This window comes from Hyla sarda, chromosome 3 (genome assembly GCF_029499605.1).
Source record: "Hyla sarda isolate aHylSar1 chromosome 3, aHylSar1.hap1, whole genome shotgun sequence".
In the NCBI taxonomy this organism is placed as follows: Eukaryota; Metazoa; Chordata; class Amphibia; order Anura; family Hylidae; genus Hyla; species Hyla sarda.
The window spans coordinates 270,798,555-270,823,673 of NC_079191.1; the positions used below are offsets into that span (position 1 = coordinate 270,798,555).

General features: G+C 43.4%; 1 protein-coding gene across 2 annotated transcripts in view; it reads right to left on the reverse strand.

Annotated features, from left to right (window-relative positions):
• The window catches only part of LOC130360754 (interleukin-20 receptor subunit alpha-like), an 80,016-nt gene that overhangs the window by 21,975 nt on the left and 32,922 nt on the right, over positions 1 to 25,119 (reverse strand). For both annotated transcript variants that reach the window (XM_056563326.1, XM_056563325.1), the window contains exons 3-4: positions 8,811 to 8,925; positions 1,920 to 2,083 (exon numbers count right to left, since the gene is read on the reverse strand). In XM_056563326.1, the coding sequence (XP_056419301.1) occupies positions 1,920 to 2,083; positions 8,811 to 8,925 (279 nt within the window). The remainder of the gene's footprint in view (positions 1 to 1,919; positions 2,084 to 8,810; positions 8,926 to 25,119) is intronic.

Here is a 25,119-nt window from a genome sequence, read left to right on the forward strand (position 1 = left end):
GTATGCCTCTGTGCTCTCTTCTGTCTGACAGGACTCCACTGTGCTCTCTCCTGTCTGAAAGCACTCCTCTGTGCTCTCTCCTGTCTGATAGTACTCCTCTGTGCTCTCTCCTGTCTGATAGCACTCCTCTGTGCTCTCTCCCATCTGATAGCACTCCTCTGTGCTCTCTCCTGTCTGATAGTACTCCTCTGTGCTCTCCTGTCTGATAGCACTACTCTGTGCTCTCTCCTGTCTGATAGCACTACTCTGTGCTCTCTCCTGTCTGATAGTATTCCTCTGTGCTCTCTCCTGTCTGATAGTACTCCTCTGTGCTCTCTCCTGCCTGATAGCACTCCTTTGTGTTATCTCCTGTCTGCTAGTATGCCTCTGTGCTCTCTCCTGTCTGATAGCACTCCTCTGTGCTCTCTCCTGTCTTATAGGACTCCTCTGTGCTCTCTCCTGTCTGATAGTACTCCTCTGTGCTCTCTCTTGTCTGATAGCACTCCTCTGTGCTCTCTCCTGTCTGATAGCACTCCTCTGTGCTCTCTCCTGTCTGATAGTATGCCTCTGTGCTCTCTTCTGTCTGACAGGACTCCTCTGTGCTCTCTCCTGTCTGAAAGCACTCCTCTGTGCTCTCTCCTGTCTGATAGTACTCCTCTGTGCTCTTTCCTGTCTGACAGGACTCCTCTGTGCTCTCCTGTCTGATAGTACTCCTCTGTGCTCTCTCCTGTCTGATAGCACTCCTTTGTGCTCTCTCCTGTCTGATATCACTCCTCTGTGCTCTATCCTGCCTGATAGGACTCCTCTGTGCTCTCTCCTTTCTGATAGTACTCCTCTGTGCTCTCTCCTGTCTGATAGTACTCATCTGTGCTCTCTCCTGTGTGAAAGTACTCCTCTGTGCTCTCTCCATGCTCTCTCCTGTCACATAGTACTCCTCTGGGCTCTTCTGTCTGATAGTACTCCTCTGTTCGCTCTCCTGTCTGTGAGGAGTGCTAGCCCACCCTCACTTACTGGACTTTGTCCATGCCTCTGCTTTAGCTTGGACAAAGCCATCATTTTATAAGCCATGAGTTATATAAAAAGCAAATACAATTTTCTTATGCAGTACACTGTTTAAAAAATAAAGGGAACTCTAAGATAACACATCCTAGATCTGAATGAATGAACTAATCCTATGGAATACTTTTGTCTTTACATAGTTGAATGTGCTGACAACAAAATCACACAAAATGTATCAATGGAAATCAAATTTATTAACCCATTGAGGTCTGGATATGGAGTCACACTTAAAATCAAAGTGGAAAACCACACTACAGGCTGATCCAACTTTGATGTAATGTCTTTAAAACAAGTAAAAATGAGGCTCAGTAGTGTGTGTGGCCTTCATGTGCCCGTATGACCTCCCTACAATGCCTGGGCATGCTCCTGATGAGGTGGTGGATGGTCTCCTGAGGGATGTTCTCCCAGACCTGGACTAAAGCATCTGCCAGCTCCTGGACAGTCTGTGGTGAAATGTGGGTATGTGGGTATAGCGAAAAAAGACCTTTTAAGGGCGCTGCTCTTATTTCCAGTAATTACAGGCAGATGCTGGATGTGGGTAAAGTGCTGTAGAGCACTGTATTTATTAGGTAATAAAACCAACTGAGAAGTGGTCTGTGGTCACCACCTGCATGTACATATAAGAAAGGTTAATTTTTTGCCAAGATGTACAACACATAAAATGTTTTAGAATCTGACAGTGCCCATTTAAGTAGAGCAGAGAAGGGCTGATAGCAAACCAGACAGAGAATTGCTTTGGCAGACACTGCAGGAGGTTGTAAAACCTATAGCCAAAGTAAGAAATCAAAGTGCTGACATATTGTGCTTGTACATGTGCACTCTGCTGTGTCCGATCTACAACATCTTATATAGAGAAGCACAGAGAAGATGGGCATACTCACTGTCTAGTGGGTCAAATCTCTCAGATAGCTTACAGTCTTGGTTATTGATAACAACCTTGCCATAATATTGTTCACGACGATCGGTTGTTTCATTGCTTAAGTCACACCAGTTCTGAGTGATATTTGTGCATTCTGCTTTCACACTCCAGGCGTCGATTCCATATCTGGAAACAAAAATAAGAGAAAACTTAAAGGGGTACTCTGGCCCTAATACATCTTATCCCCTTTCCAAAGGTTAGGGTATAAGATGTCTGATCGCGGGGGTCCTGCTGCTGGTCGCAGGGGTCCCGCCGCTGTCATTCAGCACCCACCTTTGCGAGCTCTCCACAACACTGGAGGCTCCGAGTGCCTACCACGGGGCCGGAGTATCGTGACGTCACAACCCCGCCCCCGTGTGATGTCACACCCCGCCCCCTCAATGCAAATCTATGGTAGGGGGCGGGGCGTGACATCACACGGGGGCAGAGTCGTGACATCCCGATACTCTGGCCCAGGGGTTGTCACGCTGCACACTCGGAACCTCCAGTGCTGCAGAGAGCTCGCAGAGGTGGGAGCTGAATGAAAGATTGCAGGAGTCCCCAGCGGCGGACCCCCCACGATCAGACATCTTATCCCCTATGCTTTGGATAGGGGATAAGATGTATTAGGGCCGGAGTACCCCTTTAATATGTAGGAATAAGGAAACAGTATCGTACTGGAGGAAAAATAGCTGCAGTGTTCCAAAAACATTGCTGAGATTTTCTTGAAGTGATTCTCTTACTAATAAAGAGAATGAGATCATAAAAATACATTAGTATATTACCATAAAGATTTTCATGAATACATTTTATTATTTATAACCACTTGGCTTGTCTAGGGGTCAAGCTTCAGTATATTCAAAATATCTGCCTTCCACCTTACCCAATAAACTTACCATTGTTTTCATATATTAAAGGGGTTCTCCGGCCCTAAGACATCTTATCCCCTATCCAAAAAATAGGGGATAAGATGTCTGATCGCGGGGGTCCCGCTGCTGGGGATCCCCGCAATCTCACATGCAGCACCCACCTTTGGGAGCTGCACGCAGTGCTGCAGCCTCTGAGTCTGCCGGGTAACGACTACGGAGCCAGAGTATCGTGACATCATTGTGACTCTGCCCCCATAGAATGTCACTCCCCGCCCCCGCAATGCAAGTCTATGGGAGGTGGTGTGACAGACGTTTAAAATTAGCCCTTTATTTTCTTACACTCAGTGACTTATAAATATTGAGGTCTATCTGGGTAAATGGTCAATGTTGTTGCTTTGTATATAAGCATATTCTGGACTGTTTTTGTATCCCTGATTATGCAATAGAGCGATTGCAGTTCACACTACTGTTAGTGACAGGAGGCATGTCTAAAATGCATCATAAATGCTGACATTTTGACAATTGATAGACGGTGTGAATTTAGACTAGATAATCTAAATATATGGCATACTTTTAATTACATGAGCCACTGTGATAAATCTGGTGCATTCCTAAACGTTGTTATTTAAGTTTACATTATCAATGAATGATTAGATCAAAATTAGACAAACAGCAGCCTCCATTTGCTTTTTAACATGTTTTGCTTTATGGGGGGGGGGGGGGGGTTGCGGATTATATGGGACTATGAGAGAATGAGTGATCGGGGCTGGAGCTTTTGTAACTTCCTATTATTTCTTTCTGTCCCGTTAAAGCGCTACTGTTATTAGTTTAGATAAAATCTCAAGATATCTTCACGCTTGTATAGCAATTTGCTTTAAAACAATTCTACACATTAATATGCATTTATATGTGAAATCTCTTATTTTCTTCTCTATAGGGATGCTCACTCTCTCTGCAGTTGTGTAAGTGGCAGGGGGAATTTCTTTAGGAGCATGACAACTTTTTCTTTTCTCTCCACCTTCCCTGCACTGAAGAAAACAATGTCCAAAATATAGGGTGCAACTCCTAAGAAATCCATTAATTTGTGCCCTTAGAGAAACATATCAATTAATTGATGTAGTACCTTGTATTGGCAGTCAGTGTGCCTGAAAATCACTGTCCTCTTCTGTAAATACTGTAGATGTCTAACCCGTCTCCCTCTTTAATGGTTTATCTGCCACTACTGAGTTCAGTGAGGTACAAGAGTTAATGGAGCAAAGAGATAACCCCACCCCCGTCAGTTAATCTGATTATATTTGCTGTTATAAGGATGGATCAGATTAGACCAAGGTGTTATGTCAAAATTAAGGAGACAAAGACCCTTAGTGGCATTTTTTTTTTTAAACAAATTTTTCACATCTTTAGCAAACACTTTTTTTTATAATTGGTAAGAAAATGCTTATTTTTAAAGGCAGTATTTAATAAAAAAAAGTTTTTTTCTAACAACAGCTAAATTTTAAACTATTACGATAAAAGTAATCATACGACAATTTAAAAATAAAATTGGCATCTTGGTTAATCAAAAAACACTCTGGGGGAGATTTATCATTGCTTTTAGAGCATTTTTTTGTCTATGTTTTGGCGCAGTTCAGGCGCAAGCAGCATATTTAGCAACTTTTATGCGTCTTTTGATATAGACAGTTTCACTCTTTTGTATCAATCAGTGATACAAAAAATGAATATCTTCCCCTCCATTTGATAGCTCATGTGATTCCTAACCTATTTGTAAATAACTTCATTAACCAAAAATGACTTATAACCCCAGAAAAGCAGCTCTAAAGTCTAGGTTTGTTGTTACCTGTTACCTGCTGTCCACTGCCTGTTGTCAGGGGACATTTTTCTCTAGTAACAGACAGACCAGGACAAATAACAGGAAGTGGAAGGCTTACCATGTACTCTCTGCAGAAGGGAAAGACAGACCCAGAGAGCCTGGACTGTACACATGCAATCTGTTAAGCAATCTGTCTGAATTTGCATTCCTCAAAGGTAAATCAAGGCTTCCTTCTCACCCCTGACCACACATAAAGCTCTGGGTAGCTGTATTATGTCTAATTACCAGTGTCCCTGCTGCTGTATGTCCACAGTACTGCAGTGTTATCTCTCCCTTCCTTTAGCACCTTAACTGCAGCTATTTCTTTCCATTCTGCTCATATAGTACCTTGCAAACCCAGTGCATCAGTAACCCTTTATCCCCCGCACATGCCATCTTGTATAATACTGTGTAAATCATCAGTCCAACACTTATCAGCTGCTGTATACTAGAGAGGAAATTATTTTCTGTCTGTCCACAGTGCTCTCTGCTGACACCTCTGTCCATTTTTGGAACTGTCCAGAGCAGCATAGATTTTCTATGGGGGTTTTCTCCAGCTCTAGACAGTTCCTGACATGGACAGAGATGTCAGCAGAGAGCACTGTGGACAGACAGAAAATAATTCCTCTGTAGTATACAGCAGCTGATAAGTACTATTAAGATTTTTTTTTATAGAAATCATTTACAAATCCATTTAACTTTCTGCCACCAGTTGTTCTACTCTGGACAGTGGTGACAGCAGAGAGCACTGTGGTCAGACTGGAAATGACTACTTGTCTTCCTCTGTAGTATACAGCAGCTTAAAAGTACAGGATTTTTAAATAGAAGTTATTTACAAATCTGTACATGTTTCTGGCACCAGTTGATTTGAAAAAAAATTTGACCGGAGTACCCCTTTAACCCCTTACCGATCGCGGCGATGTGCGGTATTAACCCTTTATTAACCCTTTAGAAGCTTCTAAAGCGAAAGTGAAAGTGACCCAGCTGCTCAGTCGGGCTTTTTATACCATTAAAAAATGAATAAAAAGTGATCAAAAAGTCCGATCAAAACAAAAATCATACCGATAAAAACTTCAGATAACGGCGCAAAAAATTAGTCCTCATACCACCCTGTACGTGGAAAAATAAAAAAGTTATAGGGGTCAGAAAATGACATTTTTAAACGTATAAATTTTCCTGCATGTAGTTATGATTTTTTCCAGAAGTGCGACAAAATCAAACCTATATAAGTAGGGTATCATTTTAACCGTTTGGACCTACAGAATAATGATAAGGTGTAATTTTTACCGAAATATGCACTGCGTAGAAACGGAAGCCCCCAAAAGTTACAAAATTGCATTTTTTCTTCGACTTTGTCGCACAATGATTTTTTTTTCCATTTTGCCGTGCATTTTTGGGTAAAATGACTAATGTCACTGCAAAGTAGAATTGGTGACGCAAAAAATAAGCCATAATATGGATTTTTAAGTGGAAAATTAAGGTAAGGAGGAAAAAACGAAAGTGCAAAAACGGAAAAACCCTGAGTCCTTAAGGGGTTAATTCATTTGTGGCTGTGTGGTGCTTATTCCCCATTCAAGTGGTTTCATGCTGTGCCAAACACTTGAAATTTTGTCAGTCAGAGAAATCCGATAGACTAACATATATTTATTTTCTATACACCATGGCAAATAAATACAGAAACTACAGTATGTTAGTCTCAGTATGTTAGTCTATTGGTTATATCTCTGACAGACTAAATTTCCTGTGGTTGGCACCGCATGAAACCAAGCTTTTTTTTAGCCTTGGATTTCCATATGCTTACATCAATCAGGGAAGGACCTGTAGACCAATTCCCAAAAAGGCAGCACCATTCTTGGTTGTGAAACTCTTCTACAAGTAGTTTTGTCAAGTACGTAACAAAATAAGGTAAGAAGTAACCTATGTGATTTATACTATTCCCAAAGAGTTTGAACATACCTGCCCTGCATTTTTTCTATAGATTCAGAGGCACACAGATAAAGCTAAAGTAAGGATGGATGAGGTGCAGGCTGATGTGGAGAATGTGGAATTTTCTGACAGCCTGTACGTCGTGGAAATACTAAGTTGTCATATTGCCTTGATATTGTACGATATGGCGTAGATTGATGTGGTGTCAAGTGGGCACCATAGTTGCCGATGTGGTGTTATTGAAGGCACATGGAGGTGTGTCATATCTTCTGTAGGTTGAATCATTACCTTGTAACCAAATGCTGACTGTATGTATGGGAATGGCTTTGTATGGTGTATGTGGGAGTGGCTTTGTAAACCCTCCCTTTTGTAACCCTCACTAGCAAGGAGGATTCTTCCTGATGCTGGTGGGAGAACCGCGTTGTTAGATCACAATATATTTTTTGTGCTTCTTCAACCTGGGAGACCACACTGAGCCCGAATTATTACAAGGCTGGATTCCTACAACATACTTTGTCCCTCCTTCTTACTTTAGCTGTGTCTGTGTAGTTGTGTCTGTGTCTGTGTAGCTGTGTCTCTGTCTGTGTAGTTGTGTCTGTGTCTGTGTAGTTGTGTCTGTGTCTATGTAGTTGTGTCTGTGTCTGTGTAGTTGGGTCTGTGTCTGTGTAGCTGTGTCTGTGTCTATGTAGTTGTGTCTGTGTCTGTGTAGCTGTGTCTGTGTCTGTGTAGCTGTGTCTGTGTCCGTGTAGTTGTGTCTGTGTCTGTGTAGCTGTGTCTGTGTAGTTGTGTCTGTGTCTGTGTAGCTGTGTCTGTGTCTGTGTAGCTGTGTCTGTGTAGTTGTGTCTGTGTCGGTGTAGCTGTGTCTGTGTCTGTGTAGTTGTGTCTGTGTAGCTGTGTCTGTGTAGTTGTGTCTGTGTCTGTGTAGCTGTGTCTGTGTAGTTGTGTCTGTTTCTGTGTAGCTGTGTCTGTGTCTGTGGAGCTGTGTCTGTGTAGTTGTGTCTGTGTAGCTGTGTCTGTGTAGCTGTGTCTGTGTAGTTGTGTCTGTGTCTGTGTAGCTGTGTCTGTGTCTGTGTAGTTGTGTCTATGTAGTTGTGTCTGTGTCTGTGTAGCTGTGTCTGTGTAGCTGTGTCTGTGTCTATGTAGTTGTGTCTGTGTCTGTGTAGCTGTGTCTGTGTAGCTGTGTCTGTGTAGTTGTGTCTGTGTCTGTGTAGCTGTGTCTGTGTAGTTGTGTCTGTGTCTGTGTAGCTGTGTCTATGTAGTTGTGTCTGTGTCTGTGTAGCTGTGTCTGTGTCTGTACTGCACCATACATAATGCTGAATTTTCAGAATTTGACTTTCTGAAATTCAAATTCTGGACTCGACTGAAAGAATCAACATGTTCATTCCTTCAAGGGATCTCCTGGGATATTCATTGCAGTCAATGTTGACGCTGCATATATGAGGGTTCCGAGATGCGCAAATATGTCCTTACACAATTTTTTCCTGGCAAATATTCCTTAAAATGAATGCACTGTAAATGTTGCAGAGACACAGCTGAAATATTAAGAACAGCCTACACTTTATCACACATTCATTTCAACAGTGTTATTGTGCAACATGCGCCTTCCTGTATAATCCCAGAGGCTCACAGCTACAGTACAGTTTTGGCAATCTGTCATATATCATAATATTGGTATGAATGTAGGCAGGAACTTACCAGCAACTTACATTTATCCCAATATGATGAATTGTTTTGTAGAAATGAGTAACAGACAGAGCAGGGAGGATGGCTTATGTCAGTTTCATGCCGTGTCATGACGCAACTCTTCCTGCTAAGTGCTAGGAAAGGTTCTGTCTGTAGTACTATGATTGTATGTCACCCCCTAGACAAGATAAGCAGTTTTAAATAATAACAAAATGTAGAAAATAATAGAATGTTTAGGAAAATCTTTATGGTAATGTGTATATTAATGTACTTTTTATGATCGCAACTTCTTTAAAACACTTTAATGTCTTCTATTTTGTAAAAAAAGAACAAAAAACGCTAAGCGCAGTCTGCATTGGAGATGAACGCAGCAGCTGCTAATAGGGTGTGTTGTGTTGTGAACCCTTCCAACACCATGTACTATATATTTCATAGTTATCCTGCCTTCCCATCTGAACTGGGCAGTAAGTAGAAGACATGGTCATTCCAGCTGTTGAATAATCAAAATGTAAATATATAGTATCAAACAAAGATAAGTTTAACTCACATGCTATACATTACATTGTAGCGAACGTCTTCTTCATTTCTTGGTGTTGACCAGGTAAGAATATTTTTGAAGTTCTTAGATGAGAATTTAACTTCTATGCCACAGGAATCATTTGCTGCAAAAAACAGGTAAGTTAACCATAAATATATTTTTGCAGAGTTATGTTGTGATATTATATGCACAGTATAATGCTTATGGCACTTAAAGTGGTTTTTCCATGCGTGAAAAAATTGCTTCCAGGCCAGAAATTGACATTTATAGGAGATGGATCAACTGTGTAGCCCTGAAAGCTAAGCTGTTAGTTACATACCGTAAACAGCATAGCTCCCAGTGTACACCATGGGGGAGATTTATCATTAGGTGTCTATTGTAGGCACAGATCTACCCCTTTACACTGCTGTCTACCGTATATCCCGGCGTATAAGACGACTTTTTAAACCCGAATTTTCTTCTGAAAAGTTGGGGGTCGTCTTATACGCCGGGTATTGGGGTCCGGCATAGGAATACTTGCAATAATCGTGCCGGCTCCTGTGTGGGGCTGCAGGCGGGGGCCGGCCAGAGCATGTACAAACTAATAACTGTATACTTAAAAACTGGGGTGCCTCCAGCTGTTGTGAAACTACAACTCCCAGCATGCCCTGACCGGCAAAGGCTGTCCGGGCATGCTGGTAGTTGTAGTTTCACAACAGCTGGAGGCACCCTGGTTTTTAGTATTCATGAATTAGTTTTTACATGCTCTGGCCGGCCCCCACCTGCAGCCGCACACAGGAGCCGGCACGATAATCGTAAGTATTCCTATGCCGGACATCCCCGTGTCCCAAAAAATCTTTTCGGGACATAAGGATGTCCGCAGGTCACTTACCATTCCCCGCCCGCCGCGCGTCCTCCTCCGGTCCTCCTGCGGTCTTCCTCCGGTCCTTCTGTTCTTCTCCACCTCTCTATGGTTGTATGCACGTGACGTCAGTGACGTCCCGTGCGTACAACCATAGAGGCGCAGGAGGACCAGAGGAGGACGAGCGCAGCCGGGGCCTGGTGAGTGACCGGCGGCGCGTCATCTACAGTGTTCCGATCACCGGTCCTCTGGTCCCGGGACTGCTGCTATGGTTCATAGGCCATAGCAGTAGATTGTGACCCCGGGCCGGAGGAGCGGTGACCGGAACACTGTGGGGGGCAGTATACAGACATACAGCCTCCAGCCATACACTCTATATGTCTGGAAGTTGTATGTCTGTGGGGGGAGCTGCCTACTATTGGGGGGGGGGGGAGAGCTGCCTACTATTGTGGGGGGGGGAGAGCTGCCTACTATTGTGGGGGGGGGAGAGCTGCCTACTATTGTGGGGGGGGAGGGGGGAGACCTGCCTACTATTGTGGGGGGGGGGGAGAGCTGCCGACCTAATGTGTGGGGGGGGGAGAGCTGCTGACCTAATGTGGGGGGGGGGGGGAGCTGCCGACCTAATGTGGGGGGGGAGCTGCCGACCTAATGTGGGGGGGGAGCTGCCGACCTAATGTGGGGGGGGAGCTGCCGACCTAATGTGGGGGGGGGCTGCCGACCTAATGTGGGGGGGGGGAGCTGCCGACCTAATGTGGGGGGGGGAGCTGCCGACCTAATGTGGGGGGGGGAGCTGCCGACCTAATGTGGGGGAACATGCTGCCGACCTAATGTGGGGGAACATGCTGCCGACCTAATGTGGGGGAACATGCTGCCGACCTAATGTGGGGGAACTATAAGGTACTGTACATAGCGGTAGGAGGGGTAGTCTTATACGGCAAGTATATCCCAAACTCTATATTTTAACTGTAAAAGTTGGGGTCGTCTTATACGCCCAGTCGTCTTATACGCCGGCATATACGGTAATTTACACTCTTGCTCAAGATTTACTAAAGTTGTGCACTCCCTTGATAAATTTTGTGCAAATATAGAAACGCCCCCCCTCCCCTCGCTCTACCGTGCACTCCTTCTCTACCGTACACTCCTTCTCTACCTCACACGTCACAGAGCTGTGGCATTCTCCCGCAGTACACTGCTCACATAGCTAGTGCCGGAGCAGCAATGTGCGGCGAACAAAACTCTTCACAATAGTAAAATCATAAATCTTTATAAAGTACACAGATTCTCAAAGAAGTTTGCGCCCCCCCAAAAAATCTATTTTGGCGTGAAAAGTATCGACCACATTTTCAAAGAGCTTTGTGCGGCGGTTTACACTGTTCACGTCAGTTTTGTAAAAGTGGGCGTGTCCACATATATTGTCTGCTTTACATGATATTTTCAAAAGGGTGAGAGTCCAGTTCACATCCAAAATTTCACACCAGCTTTATGATAGAAGTCACAGAAAGGGTTGTAGTTTTATTGTTTTTGATTTATTCTTATTTTAGATATGTGAATGCGGAGAACTATGTCAGATTCGGCAGATTGCGATGATGAACAGTCTTTTTTTAAATGTCAATAAAAGGGTTAACGAGGGCTGTGGGGGAGTGTTTTGTTTTTAGAAAAAACATTTTTTTCAATGTGTTGTGTTTTTTATAATTGAATTTTCAGGCTTAGTAGTGGAAGCTGTCTTGTAGACAGAATCCATTACTAAGCCAGGGCTTAGCGTTAGCCCCAAAATCAGTTAGTGCTAACCCCCAATTATTGCTCCCCGGTACCCACCGCCACAGGGGTGCCGGCAAGAGCCGGTACCAACAGGCCCGGAGCGTCTAAAATGGCGGTAACAGGCTGGTGTTATTTAGGCTGGGGAGGGTCAGTAACAATGGTCCTTGCCCACCCTGGTAACATCAGGCTGTTGCTGCTTGGCTGGTATCTGGCTGATACCAAAAATAATAAAATAATAAATAAAAAAAACACATAGGGTTCCCCCTATTTTCAGTATCAGCCAGATACCAACCAAGCAGCAACAGCCTGATGTTACCAGGGTGGGTGAGGACCATTGTTACTGGCCCTCCCCAGCCTAAATAATGCCAGCTTGTTACTGCCTAAGCCCAGGAGCGTCATTTTTGACGCTCCGGGCCTGTTGGTACCGACTCTTCCCGACACCCCTGTGGTTAGCATTAGCTGTGTTTTTAGGGCTAACGCTAAGCCTTGGCTCAATAATGGATAAAGGCTTTTATCGGTGGAGAAGGCATACACCATGCGCTTGCCTCCAACACCGAGAACACCACGTTTCTTCCTCCTCCCCCTCTTCATCATCCAGTGATTATAAGCCCCCCAGAAGGCAGTGCCGCAGGGCAATGCCAATAGAGGCCCCCATAATAGTTACCCAAAATTGGGTCACATGAGGGGGTTTCCACTGTCCAGGAACCATCGTTTGTAAATTCAACATGGCCCCCAACTTCTATTCCAGCCCAAATCCTCTCTCCAAAAGCCCAATGTCACTACTTCCCTTCTGAGCCCTGCTGTTCGCCCGCAAAGTACTTCATGCCCACATATGGGATATTATTTGGTTGAAATTGGGTTACAAATTTGGGAGGGCTTTTTCTCCTTTTACCCCTTGTGAAAATAAAAAATTTGGGGTTACACCAGCATTTTTGTGTAAAAAATTTAATTTCTCATTTTCACGGTTTACTACTCTAAAACAATGCTCGTGATGTCAGCAGAGAGCACTGTGTTCCAAAAAGAAAATAATTTCCTCTGTAGTATTCAGCACCTAATAAGTACTTGAAGGAGTAAGACTTAGAAGTAATTTACAAATCTGTTTAACTTTCTGGCACCAGTTGATTTAAAAAAAAAAAAAAGTTTTTCACTGGAGTACCCCTTTAACCCCTTAACCCCTTAAGGACCCAGGACATCAATGCTTCAGCAGGCATCCAGAGCAAACGCAGAGGGGGGCCATGTAGGCCCCCCATGTCGGCGATCACCGCAAATCGCGGGGGAAATCGCCCCTGCGATCTGCGGCAATACCGGGCTGATCGGGTCTCTGGGACCCGACTGCCCGGTAATTTTGCATGATCCCGGCTGTCATAGACAGCCAGGACCATGCTAAAGTATAGGAGCGAGGTGGCAAGCCTGCCACCTCCTCCTATCCCCTGCGATCCATCGGAAGCTAACCGACCAATCACAGAGGGGGGTGGGGGGGGGCGGTTACTTCCTCCCGCCCTGCCCGGCCCCTTGAAGTCCGGAGGGGACGGGAGGAAGACCGGAGGATGCGGCGGGGGACGGGGGAGTACTGGGGCCGCGGCGGTGGCGTCGGCGACCGGTGAGTGGATCTTCAGCCGCGCTCGGGCCCTTTACAGCAATGCACGTCGCCGTAAAGCGACATGCATTGCTTTATTGGGACCCTGTATACTACAACTCCCAGCATGCCCAGACAGCCCTTGGCGTCTGAGCATGCTGGGAGTTCCAGTTTTGCAACATCTGGAGGTCCACAGTTTTTGGACCACTGTGCCCTTCCAGATGTTGCAAAACTACACATCTTCAGCATGCCCTTACTGTCCAGGCATGCTGGGAGTTGTAGTTCTGTAACATCTGGCCCTTCAGATGTTGCAGAACTACAACTCCCAGCATGCCTGGACAGTTTTGGCATACTGGGAGTTGTAGTTTTGCAACATCTGGAAGGGCACAGATTGGGAACCCCTGTATTAGTGGTCTGCAAACTGTTGTCCTCCAGATGTTGCAAAACTACAACTCCAAGCATGCTGGGAGTTGTAGTTCGGCAACATCTGGCTCTAAAGATGTTGCCGAACTACTACTTCCAGCATGCATGAGAATGTTTGGGAGTTGTGGTTTTGCAACAACTGGAGGCACACTGGTTGGGAAACATTGTCTGTTTTCTAACTCAGTGTTTCCCAACCCGGATGCCTCCAGCTGTTGCAAAACTATAACTACCAGCATGCACTGATAGACTGTGCATGCTGGGAGTTGTAGTTTTGCAACAGCTGGAGGTTCCCCCCCTGTGAATATACAGGGTACATTCACATGAGCAGGGTGCTTACAGTGAGTATCAGGCTGCAAGTTTGCGATGCAGCAAATTTTGCGTGGCAGTTCAAACTCGCAGCGGGAAACTCGCTGTAATCCCCCGCCCGTGTGACTGTCCCCTAAAAACACTACACTACACTAACATAAAATAAAAAGTAAAAAACACTACATATACACATACCCCTACACAGCCCCCCTCCCCAATAAAAATGAAAAACGTCTGGTACGCCACTGTTTTCAAAATGGAGCCTCCAGCTGTTGTAAAACAACAACTCCCAGTATTGCCGGACAGCTGTTGACTGTCCAAGCATGCTGGGAGTTTTGCAACAGCTGGAGGCACCCTGTTTGGGAATCACTGGCGTAGAATACCCCTATGTCCACCCCTATGCAAATCCCTAATTCAGGCCTCAAATGCACATGGCGCTCTCACTTCGGAGCCCTGTCGTATTTCAAGGCAACAGTTAAGGGACACATATGGGGTATCGCCGTACTTGGGAGAAATTGCCTAACAAATTTTGGGGGGCTTTTTCTCCTTTCATCCCTTATGAAAAGGTGAAGTTGGGGTCTACACCAGCATGTTAGTGTAAAAAAATAAATTTTTTACACTAACATGCTGGAGTTGCCCTATACTTTTCATTTTGACAAGAGGTAAAAGGGAAAAAAGCCCCCTAAAATTTGTAATGCAATTTCTCCCGACTACGGAGATACCCCATATGTGGACGCAAAGTGCTCTGGGGGCGCACAACAAGGCCCAGAAGGGAGAGTGCACCATGTACATTTGAGGTCATTTGCACAGGGGTGGCTGATTGTTACAGCGGTTTTGACAAACTTAAAAAAAACAAAACCCCACATGTGACCCCATTTCGGAAACTACCCCCCGCACGGAATGTAATGAGGGGTGCAGTGAGAATTTACACCCCACTGATGTCTGACGGATCTTTGGAACAGTGAGTTGTGCAAATTAAAAATTTTGTACAGCCCACTGTTCCAAAGATCTGACAGACACCAGTGGGGGGTAAATGCTCACTGTACCCCTTGTTACGTTCCTCAAGGGGTCTAGTTTCCAAAATGGTATGCCATTTTGCTGTCCTGGCACCATAGGGGCTTCCTAAATGCGACATGCCCCCCCGAGCAAAATTTGCTCTCAAAAAGCCAAATATGACTCCCTCTTTTCTGAGCATTGTAGTTCGCCCGTAGTGCACTTCAGGTCAACTTATGGGGTACCTCCATACTCTGAAGAGATGGGGTTACAAATTTTGGGGGGTATTTTCTGCTTAACCCTTGCAAAAATGTGAATTTTTTTTTTTTTACATATGCAAAAGTCGTGAAACACCTGTGTGGTATTAAGGCTCACTTTATTCCTTGTTATGTTCCTCAAGGGGTCTAGTTTCCAAAATGGTATGCCATGCGTTTTTTTTTTGCTGTTCTGGCACCATAGGGGCTTCCTAAATGCAACATGCCCCCCAAAAACCATTTCAGAAAAACGTACTCTCCAAAATCCCCTTGTCGCTCCTTCGCTTCTGAGCCCTCTACTGCGCCCGCCGAACACTTTACATAGACATATGATGTATGTACTTACTCGAGAGAAATTGGGCTACAAATATAAGTATACATTTTCTCCTTTTACCCCTTGTAAAAATTCAAAAATTGTGTCTACAAGAACATACGAGTGTAAAAAATGAAGATTGTGAATTTTCGCCTTTACTTTGTTGCTATTCCTGTGAAACACCTAAAGGGTTAAAATGCTGACTGAATGTCATTTTGAATACTTTGGGGGGTTCAGTTTTTATAATGGGGTCATTTGTGGGGTATTTCTAAGATGAAGACCCTTCAAATCCACTTCAAACCTGAACTGGTCCCTGAAAAATTGTGATTTTGGAAATTTTGTGAAAAATTGGAAAATTGCTGCTGAACTTTGAAGCCCTCTGGTGTCTTCCAAAAGTAAAAACACATCAATTTTATGATGCAAATAGTAGACATATTGTATATGTGAATCAAAAAAAAAATATTTTGAATATCCATTTTCCTTACAAGCAGAGAGCTTCAAAGTTTGAAAAATGCTAAATTTTCAAATTTTTCATCAAATTTTGGGATTTTTCACCAAGAAAGGATGCAAGTTACCAAAAAATTTTACCACTATGTTAAAGTAGAATATGTCACGAAAAAACAGTCTCAGAATCAGAATGATAACTAAAAGCATTCCAGAGTTATTAATGTTTAAAGTGACAGTGGTCAGATGTGCAAAAAATGGCCGGGTCCTAAGGTGTAAAATGGCTGGGTCATTTCCTCCTCCCCTTCAAAAAATCATAACTCTTTTATATTTTCATCCACAGACTAGTATGAGGGCTTGTTTTTTGCGTGACCAGTTGTCCGTAGTAATGCCATCACTCACTTTACCATAAAATGTATGGCGCAACCAAAAAAATACTATTTGTGTGGGGAAATTAAAAAGAAAACTGCAATTTTGCAAAGGTTTTGTTTTCACGCCGTACAATTTATGGTAAAAATGACATGTGTTTTTTTATTGTTTGGGTCAATAGGATTAAAATGATACCCATGATTATGCACTTTTCTATTACTGTTAAGCTTAAAAAAATTGCAAACTTTTGAACCAAATTAGTACGTTTAAAATTCCCCTATTTTGAAGACCTATAACTTTTTCATTTTTCCGTATAAGCGGTGGTATGAGGGCTCATTTTTTGCGCCGTGATCTGTACTTTTTATTAATACCATATTTACTTATACAAAACTTTTATTACATTTTTTATAAATTTTTTTGGAATAAAATGTTATAAAAAAGCAGCTATTTTGGACTTTTTTTTTTACGTTCACAACGTTCACTGTACGGGATCATTTACATTTTATTTTAATAGTACGGATATTTACGCACGTGGCGATACTAAATATGTATATAAAATGTCAATATGGCCTGACAGCCTTACAAGGCGAATCATTACAAGGCTTTTTAATGTCTGTCAATTTTCCACTCCATTTTGTTATTTGCATTATAACTAAATAATAACTGCAGACTGCACCAGCTTTCACAATAACAAGAACCATCAATAAAAGGCACAAAATGCAGATAGGTACAGAACTTTAGCAAAATGATGGTGCTTTCCTCATTTTCTATCCCACTTGTGTATAAAAATGCTTGCACATATACTATATTATTGGAAAAAACAATCCATCAGTATAAAAATAAAAAAAAGTTTTGTTTAGGTGTTCCTTCATGCCTTTATGGGAATCTGTCATCAGTTTTGCCACCACTAACCTGTTGGTACAGGCTTGTAGTGCAGGTGACATTGATGAAAATTCAGAAATTTATTTAAAAAAAATTTGATTCATAAATGTATGCAAAAAGTATATAAAAAAGGTGTTTATTTTTCATTACGCAATATAATATCCTACAGTACACCTCTGCAGTTCACAGTGGTGCTATGCACTTTTAAGCATATTTCCCAATAGCAGAAAATATGCCCCATTAATTATTGGTTATGGTGTCGGCTTTGTTTACTAACAACTGGACTGGACTTAACACCTCAGTTTGTGGAGCCAGTCACTAAATCGTAGTTGTGGGCACTTGCATTCTTTAAGTGCACAGTATGCAATGACTTATAATCAAAAGAGAAGAATTAAACAATCACTCAGCGCTATCTTCAATGCAACGCTATCCTCTTCAGCTGTCTCCTCCTACACCTACCTAACATCCCCCCCATTGAAGCCCTATCGGCCATTAGCTCAACCTGAAAACACTCATTGGGTTCTTTACACTTTAAACACATGTGAGATACAATGGGGCAGACCGTGAGAGAGGGAAAAACAACTAACATCGGTGTGCTCCATCTCTACTCTTGGTGACGCCTTCATTTACAAGGTGCTCTGTACTCCATAAATTTCTATTAACACTTAAATAAAATGACTACATGTAACTGGGATGTATAGGGTCACTTAGTACTCATGAACCAAACAGATCCATGTATTTATTTTCAAAATGTGCCAGAAGTTTCACATATATAGATTTAGTTGTGTAATCATTACTTCAATTCATTCATTAAGTTTAGTTCTCCCTTAGGGCTTTTTTATTTTTTTTTATTTAATGGGATCAGTTAAACCAAAGGTTATGTCCTAACTAAGTTTACTTTGTTTATATGAGGTGCAAACAAAGGGAGTGGTGGTGTTATTATATATTCTAAAGCCTAGGGATAGTACTTCTTCAAAAAGTATAATGCATTGTAGCTTCCTTAGCATGTTAATATTATACAACATCATCAAAGACATTTGCAGTCATTAGGTATCTGGGGCAATACAAAAAACAACTACTCTATGATTAATTGAAAAGAATCTGTCAGCTCTATATCATGCTCACAGCTGCAGGCATGGGCAGATAGCTGATAGATAGATAAAGTATGTTGCTTAGTAGATGGCTGTTTGCAAAATTATAAAATTATTTTTTACTTATAGGCTTAAATGAGTTATCCAGGATTAGAAGGTACAGTGCTGGAAGTCAATTTCTGTACATCTGTCAGAGGGGTGAGAGAAGGAGGAGGCTTTCATGATGCAGCTCAACACGGCCTCTACAACTCTTGAGCTTAGAAGTAAAACATGATTTTATAACTTTGTAAACAGCTAATAGAAAGTAAAACATGATTTTATAACTTTGTAAACAGCCTGCAGCTCTGAGTTAAGAGCTTCCTTTTAAAGCAAATAATGTGGGTCCTGTGGTAGGCTATGAGGGCTATATGTGGGCTACATTAGATGTAAGTGCATTTTATAGCAATAATCCATATGGACAGGGCATTACAGCAGTGTAATAATTTAAAAGGGACCTTTTAATGCTACTTAAACAGCAGACCATTATGCTGGAGGCAATTGCCCCTTGCTGCGCAAATCTGTACATGGGGGTCATTTAGATGGTAGACCCCCAAATAATTTCTATAAACGTTTTATAGATTATCTAATCATTATGCATATGAGGATTCCCTCCAAAATGTTATCTCTGCTCTGAACAGTATTTGCTGGGGATTCACTTCCCATATTAGCCCCTGAGAAATAGTCTTAGTCTTTCTGTATTTAAAAATCTATATAGTGGAAGGGAAAATACGTACGATCACAAACTTCAAAGTAGTAGATGCAGAAAGGAATTACTGACTAAATGATCTAACAGTAACACTAAAAAGTGAAAAAAAAACTTTGGGGGACATGTACTAATGAATGTGCATGGTAAACATAATGTAATTTATAATGTGACTTTCCACCTGCGCACATGTTTTTTGCACCCCTGGCATCAGATGGCATGCTTGTTGGGCAAAGTGGGTGTGCTTTGCATGGCAAAACTTTTGGCGCCCGATTTAAAATTTGGGACTTTTGAAAAGTCGCATAAAAGTGCACAAATCTCACACCAACCCTGATCACTCGTACCTAACTGTGCAATGTTTACTTTACAGTAAACAATTCTGTTAACAAAAAGAATATGCAATTTTTCATTTTTTTATTTGCGTTTTTTTCTATAAAAAAAAATGTGCAATTGGGAAATAGTGTAAAAATTGTGGCATAATTAGTGTCAATACCATTAATTAAATGCCCTGTGTGAACCCTAAGATCACAGAACTGGGTTTGCGCAAGCAAAACTGAGGTGTGTACCCTCAAAATAAAAAGGGGGTTAAAAGCAACTTCCTTATATGAGTTTGATACCATGTTCACACTGTTTGTAGTGGTTTTCAAATTTGAGATTGGCACTTCAACACCCTCTCCAATTTTTAAAACCTCTTTCCTATAGTCACTTTCCATAAAATAGACTAATAATCCTGCCAATTTTTCTTGGTTTTCGTCAATTGCTCTCTCCTTGAAAAGTGTAGCATGCAAGCCAAGTGCACAAAATGGCAACATCATGTCGCACATTACAACTAGCTTAATTTTATTGCCAGGTGTATCACTCATATCAAATTCTGGCCAGTTGATAGACACTTACAATTGCCCAGAATACAAGCGCCATGTTGCACCAAAACGCATAGGTTGACATAGGTAGATGGGTTCCACACCAGGTTTTGGATCAGCTAATCTCTCACTGGTGTCTCTTGCTGAAGGCTATCACAACCACAGCCCAAAATGGGAACCAATGCCTCCCAGAGTCTGTCTGTCTCCTCTAGGAGACAGTCTTGTCTCCTTGTCTCTCCAGGTCTCCTTGTCTCTAGCTTTAGCCAACTGACGTATCTTATAGTGGATACACTTGGAGCTCCTTTGCTATCTGGCACTGCATAAAGTGAGTTTTTCCTCACTCTCCCTATGCTATGATGCCAAACTCTGCTTTTTATGGCATCTCCTGCCACCTCTTGTCACTGTTGCGGGGAACACATGTAAGTAGGCAAATATGAGGATTAGCCCTTTTACAAGTTTTTCCTTCCCTCTTTTAAAGGGTTACTCAACTGGCCAGCATTCAGAAGTAAATGTTTTGAACGCTGTTTTCACACTGTGGGCGTTGGCCATGCCTCTCTTGACATCAAGAATCTATGGGAGGGGGTATGACGACCATCATGCCCCCTCCCATTAACTTATATTGAGGAGGCATGACCACGACATCACAGGGGCATGGCCAACCCCTGCAGCGTGATAACAGCGTTCATGACATTTACTTCCGAACGCCGGCAAGTGGAGAAACCCTGTAAGAATACATGCATGCATATGTGTAAGGTGGAATGAAAGGGACAACTGTAAGCTTATGTGTGCATGGCTGACAGCTATAGCCACCTTTACATACACCTGACATTGTTGCTGCTTACAGTGTTCCTGTCATTAGCAAAAACTTTTTTATCATGTAGAAAGTAACATCATACGTATATTTGTAATATACAGTGATTAAAATGTGTACATTTTTGTCCCTGCATCTATTGCCTGTGTGTCTTTGTGAGGAGAACAAATACAGGAAGTGTGGGTGGACAAGCAGGGCTCTGTACACTAAGACAAAGCAGGGCCCTGTGCAGTGAGGACAAGCAGGGCTCTGTGCAGTGAGGACAAGCAGGGCTCTATGCACTGAGAACAAGCAGGGCTCTGTACACTGAGGACAAGCAGGGCTCTGCACAGTGAGGACAAGCTGGGCTCTGTACACTGAGGACAAGCAAGGCTCTGTGCACTCAGGACAAGCAGGGCTCTGCACAGTGAGGACAAGCTGGGCTCTGTACACTGAGGACAAGCAGGGCTCTGTGCACTCAGCACAAGCAGGGCTCTGCACAGTGAGGACAAGCTGGGCTCTGTACACTGAGGACAAGCAGGGCTCTGTGCACTCATGACAAGAAAGCCTCTGTACACTGAGAACAAGCAGGGCTCTATGCACTGAGAACAAACAGGGCTCTGTACACTGAGGACAAGCAGGGCTCTGTGCACTGAGGACAAGCAGGGCTCTGTACACTGAGGACAAGCAGGGCTCTGTGCACTGAGGACAAGCAGGGCTCTGTGCACTGAGGACAAGCATGGCTCTGTACACTGAGGACAAACAGGGCTCTGTTCACCGAGGACAAGCAGGGCTCTGTGCAGTGAGGACAAGCAGGGCTCTGTACACTGAGGACAAGCAGGGCTCTGTATACTGAGGGCAAGCAGAGCTCTGTGCACCATGGACAAGCAAAGCACTGTACACTGAGGACATGCAGGGCTCTGTACACTGAGGAAAAGCAGGGCACTGTGCACTGAGGACAAGCAGGGCTCTGTGCAATGAGGACAAGCAGGGCTCTGTACATTGAGGACAAGCAGGTATGGTGTCCCGGTACAGGACCTTGTCCTGATCCTGTCTAAAGTCCCCCCACCTAGAGTCTTTTCATTTCCACAGTGCTCTCCTGCAGGGCTTGTCCTGTGGTTGCCTCATAAAAATGTATTTATGTACAGTGTGTGAATGTATAGGACCTACCTAGGTCACATGATATTATAATAGTTGTACAGATATTTGGGACCTTCCTGGGTCATGTGATGTACCCAGAGTTCTCTGGGTTTAGGACCTACAGGCTTTGCACCAATGGGCTTTAGTCCAGCCCCCTATTATATAAAGGGCTGTAGTCTGTCTGTAAATTCTCTCTCTTATTTCTGGACTATCAAGCAAGCACATTCAGCACATCTAAATTCATCTCAACTAGGCCAAAGCCTAAAGGACCAGCAGCCACTAAAACCGTGAGTTATAAAGCTCAACCTACAAATCCTGTGTGACTACTATTCCACTCAAATCTTATAATTAGTAGCACAGAGGCCTGATTAAAGCTAGAAATCACAAGTCCCAGCAAAGCCTGTGAGGAACCTGCATCCCGGTTACCTCAAGAGAAACTGTACAATTGTAAAGACCGTTGCATAAAAGTTCAAGTAAAAGTTTCCAGTTATCTCATAAAATCTGCTGTGGACATTCCGTTTATTATCCCTGCCGTTTGTGGGCCGGTTGGCGGCAGGACCTCCAATACTAAGCAAACCACACCCTGGCATCATGACAAGTAAGGGTTAATACCACCAGATCCTGTAATATTATTGCAACACCCCAGACACCACACAGGGCTCTGTGCACTGAGGACAAGCAGGGCTCTGTGCACTGAGGACAAGCAGGGCTCTGTGCACTCAGGACAAGCAGGGTTCTGCACAGTGAGGACAAGCAGGGCTCTGTGCACTGAGAACAAGCAGGGCTCTGTGCACTGAGGACAAGCAGGGCTCTGTACACTGAGGACATGCAGGGCTCTGTGCAGTGAGGACAAGCAGGGCTCTGTGCCCTGAGGACAAGCAGGGCTCTCTGCACTGAGGACAAGCAGGGCTCTGTACACTGAGGACAAGCAGGGCTCTGTGCATTGAGGACAAGCAGGGCTCTGTGCAGTGAGGACAAGCAGGGCTCTATGCACTGAGATCAAGCAGGGCTCTGTGCACTGAGGACAAGCAGGGCTCTGTACACTGAGGACAAGCAGGGCTCTGTGCACTGAGGACAAGCATGGCTCTGTACACTGAGGACAAACAGGGCTCTGTTCACCGAGGACAAGCAGGGCTCTGTGCAGTGAGGACAAGCAGGGCTCTGTACACTGAGGACAAGCAGAGCTCTGTACACTGAGGACAAGCAGGGCTCTGTGCACCGAGGACAAGCAGGGCTCTGTACACTGAGGACAAGCAGGGCCCTGTACAATGCGGACAAGCAGGGCTCTGTACACTGAGGACAAGCAGGGCTCTGTACAATGCGGACAAGCAGGGCTCTGTACACTGAGGACAAGCAGGGCTCTGTGCACTGAGGACAAGTAGGACTCTGTACAATGAGGACAAGCAGGGCTCTGTACACTGAGGGCAAGCAGTGGTCTGTACACTAAGGACAAGCAGGGCTCTGTGCACTGAGGCTCTGTGACACAGTCCCGGCTCACACAGCAGGATGATTGAAAAGCCAGGAGCTTGCACAGAGCCCAGCTTGTCCTGCCCTTACTTCCTGTTTTGCTAACGACAGGTACACTTTAACCCCTTCAGGACCAAGCCCATTTTGGCCTTAAGGACTAGAGCGTTTTTTGCACATCTGACCACTGTCATTTTAAACATTAATAACTCTGGAATGCTTTAAGTTATCATTCTGATTCCGAGATTGTTTTTTCGTGACATATTCTACTTTAACATGGTGGTAAATTTTTGTGGTAACTTGCATCCTTTCCTTGTGAAAAATCCTAAAATTTGATGAAAAATTTGAAAATTTTGCATTTTTCTAACTTTGAAGCTCTCTGCTTGTAAGGAAAATGTATATTACAAATAAAAAAATTTTTTATTCACATATACAATATGTCTACTTTATGTCTGCATCATAAAAGTGACGAGTTTTTACTTTTGGAAGACACCAGAGGGCTTCAAAGTTCAGCAGCAATTTTCCAATTTTTCACAAAATTTTCAAACTCACTATTTTTCAGGGACCAGTTCAGGTTTGAAGTGGATTTGAAGGGTCTTCATATTAGAAATACCCCACAAAAGACCCCATTGTAAAAACTGCACCCCCCAAAGTATTAAAAATGACATTCAGTCATCATTTTAACCCTTTAGGTGTTTCACAGGAATAGAAGCAAAGTGAAGGAGAAAATTCACAATCTTCATTTTTTACACTCGCATGTTCTTGTAGACCCAATTTTTTAATTTTTACAAGGGGTAAAAGGAGAAAATGTATACTTACATTTGTAGCCCAATTTCTCTTGAGTAAGCACATACCTCATATGTCTATGTAAATTGTTCGGCGGGCGCAGTAGAGGGCTCAGAAGGGAAAGAGCGACAAGGGGATTTTGGAGAGTACGTTTTTCTGAAATGGTTTTTGGGGGGCATGTTGCATTTAGGAAGCCCCTATGGTGCCAGAACAGCAAAAAACCCTCACATGGCATACCATTTTGGAAACTAGACCCCTTGAGGAACATAACAAGGAATAAAGTGAGCCTTAATACCCCACAGGTGTTTCACGACTTTTGCATATGTAAAAAAAAAGTTTTTTTTTCACTAAAATGTGTGTTTCCCCCCAAATTTCACATTTTTGCAAGGGTTAATAGCAGGAAATACCCCCCAATATTTGTAACCCCTTCTCTTCTGAGTATGGAGGTACCCCATAAGTTGACCTGAAGTGCACTATGGGCGAACTACAATGCTCAGAAGAGAAGGAGTCATATTTGGCTTTTTGAGAGCAAATTTTGCTCGGGGGGCATGTCGCATTTAGGAAGCCCGTATGGTGCCAGAACAGCAAAAAAAAACACATGGCATACCATTTTGGAAACTAGACCCCTTGAGGAACGTAACAAGGAATAAAGTGAGCCTTATTACCCCACAGGTGTTTCACGACTTTTGCATATGTAAAAAAATAAATAAAAAATTCCACTAAAATGTGTGTTTCCCCCCAAATTTCACATTTTTGCAAGGGTTAATAGCAGGAAATACCCCCCAATATTTGTAATCCCTTCTCTTCTGAGTATGGAGGTACCCCATAAGTTGACCTGAAGTGCACTATGGGCGAACTACAATGCTCAGAAAAGAGGGAGTCATATTTGGCTTTTTGAGAGCAAATTTTGCTCGGGGGGCATATCGCATTTAGGAAGCCCCTATGGTGCCAGAACAGCAAAAAATCCCCACATGGCATACCATTTTGGAAACGAGACCCCTTGAGGAACGTAACAAGGGATACAGTGAGCATTTGTCCCCCACTGGTGTCTGACAGATCTTTGGAACAGTGGGCTGTACAAGTTTTCATTTTCACGGACCACTGTTCCAAAGATCCGTCAGACACCTGTGGGGGGTAAATTCTCACTGCACCCCTCATTACATTCCGTGAGGGGTGTCGTTTCCGAAATGGGGTCACATGTGGGGTTTTTTGTTTTTTTGCGTTTGTCAAAACCGCTGTAACAATCAGCCACCCCTGTGCAAATCACCTCAAATGTACATGGTGCA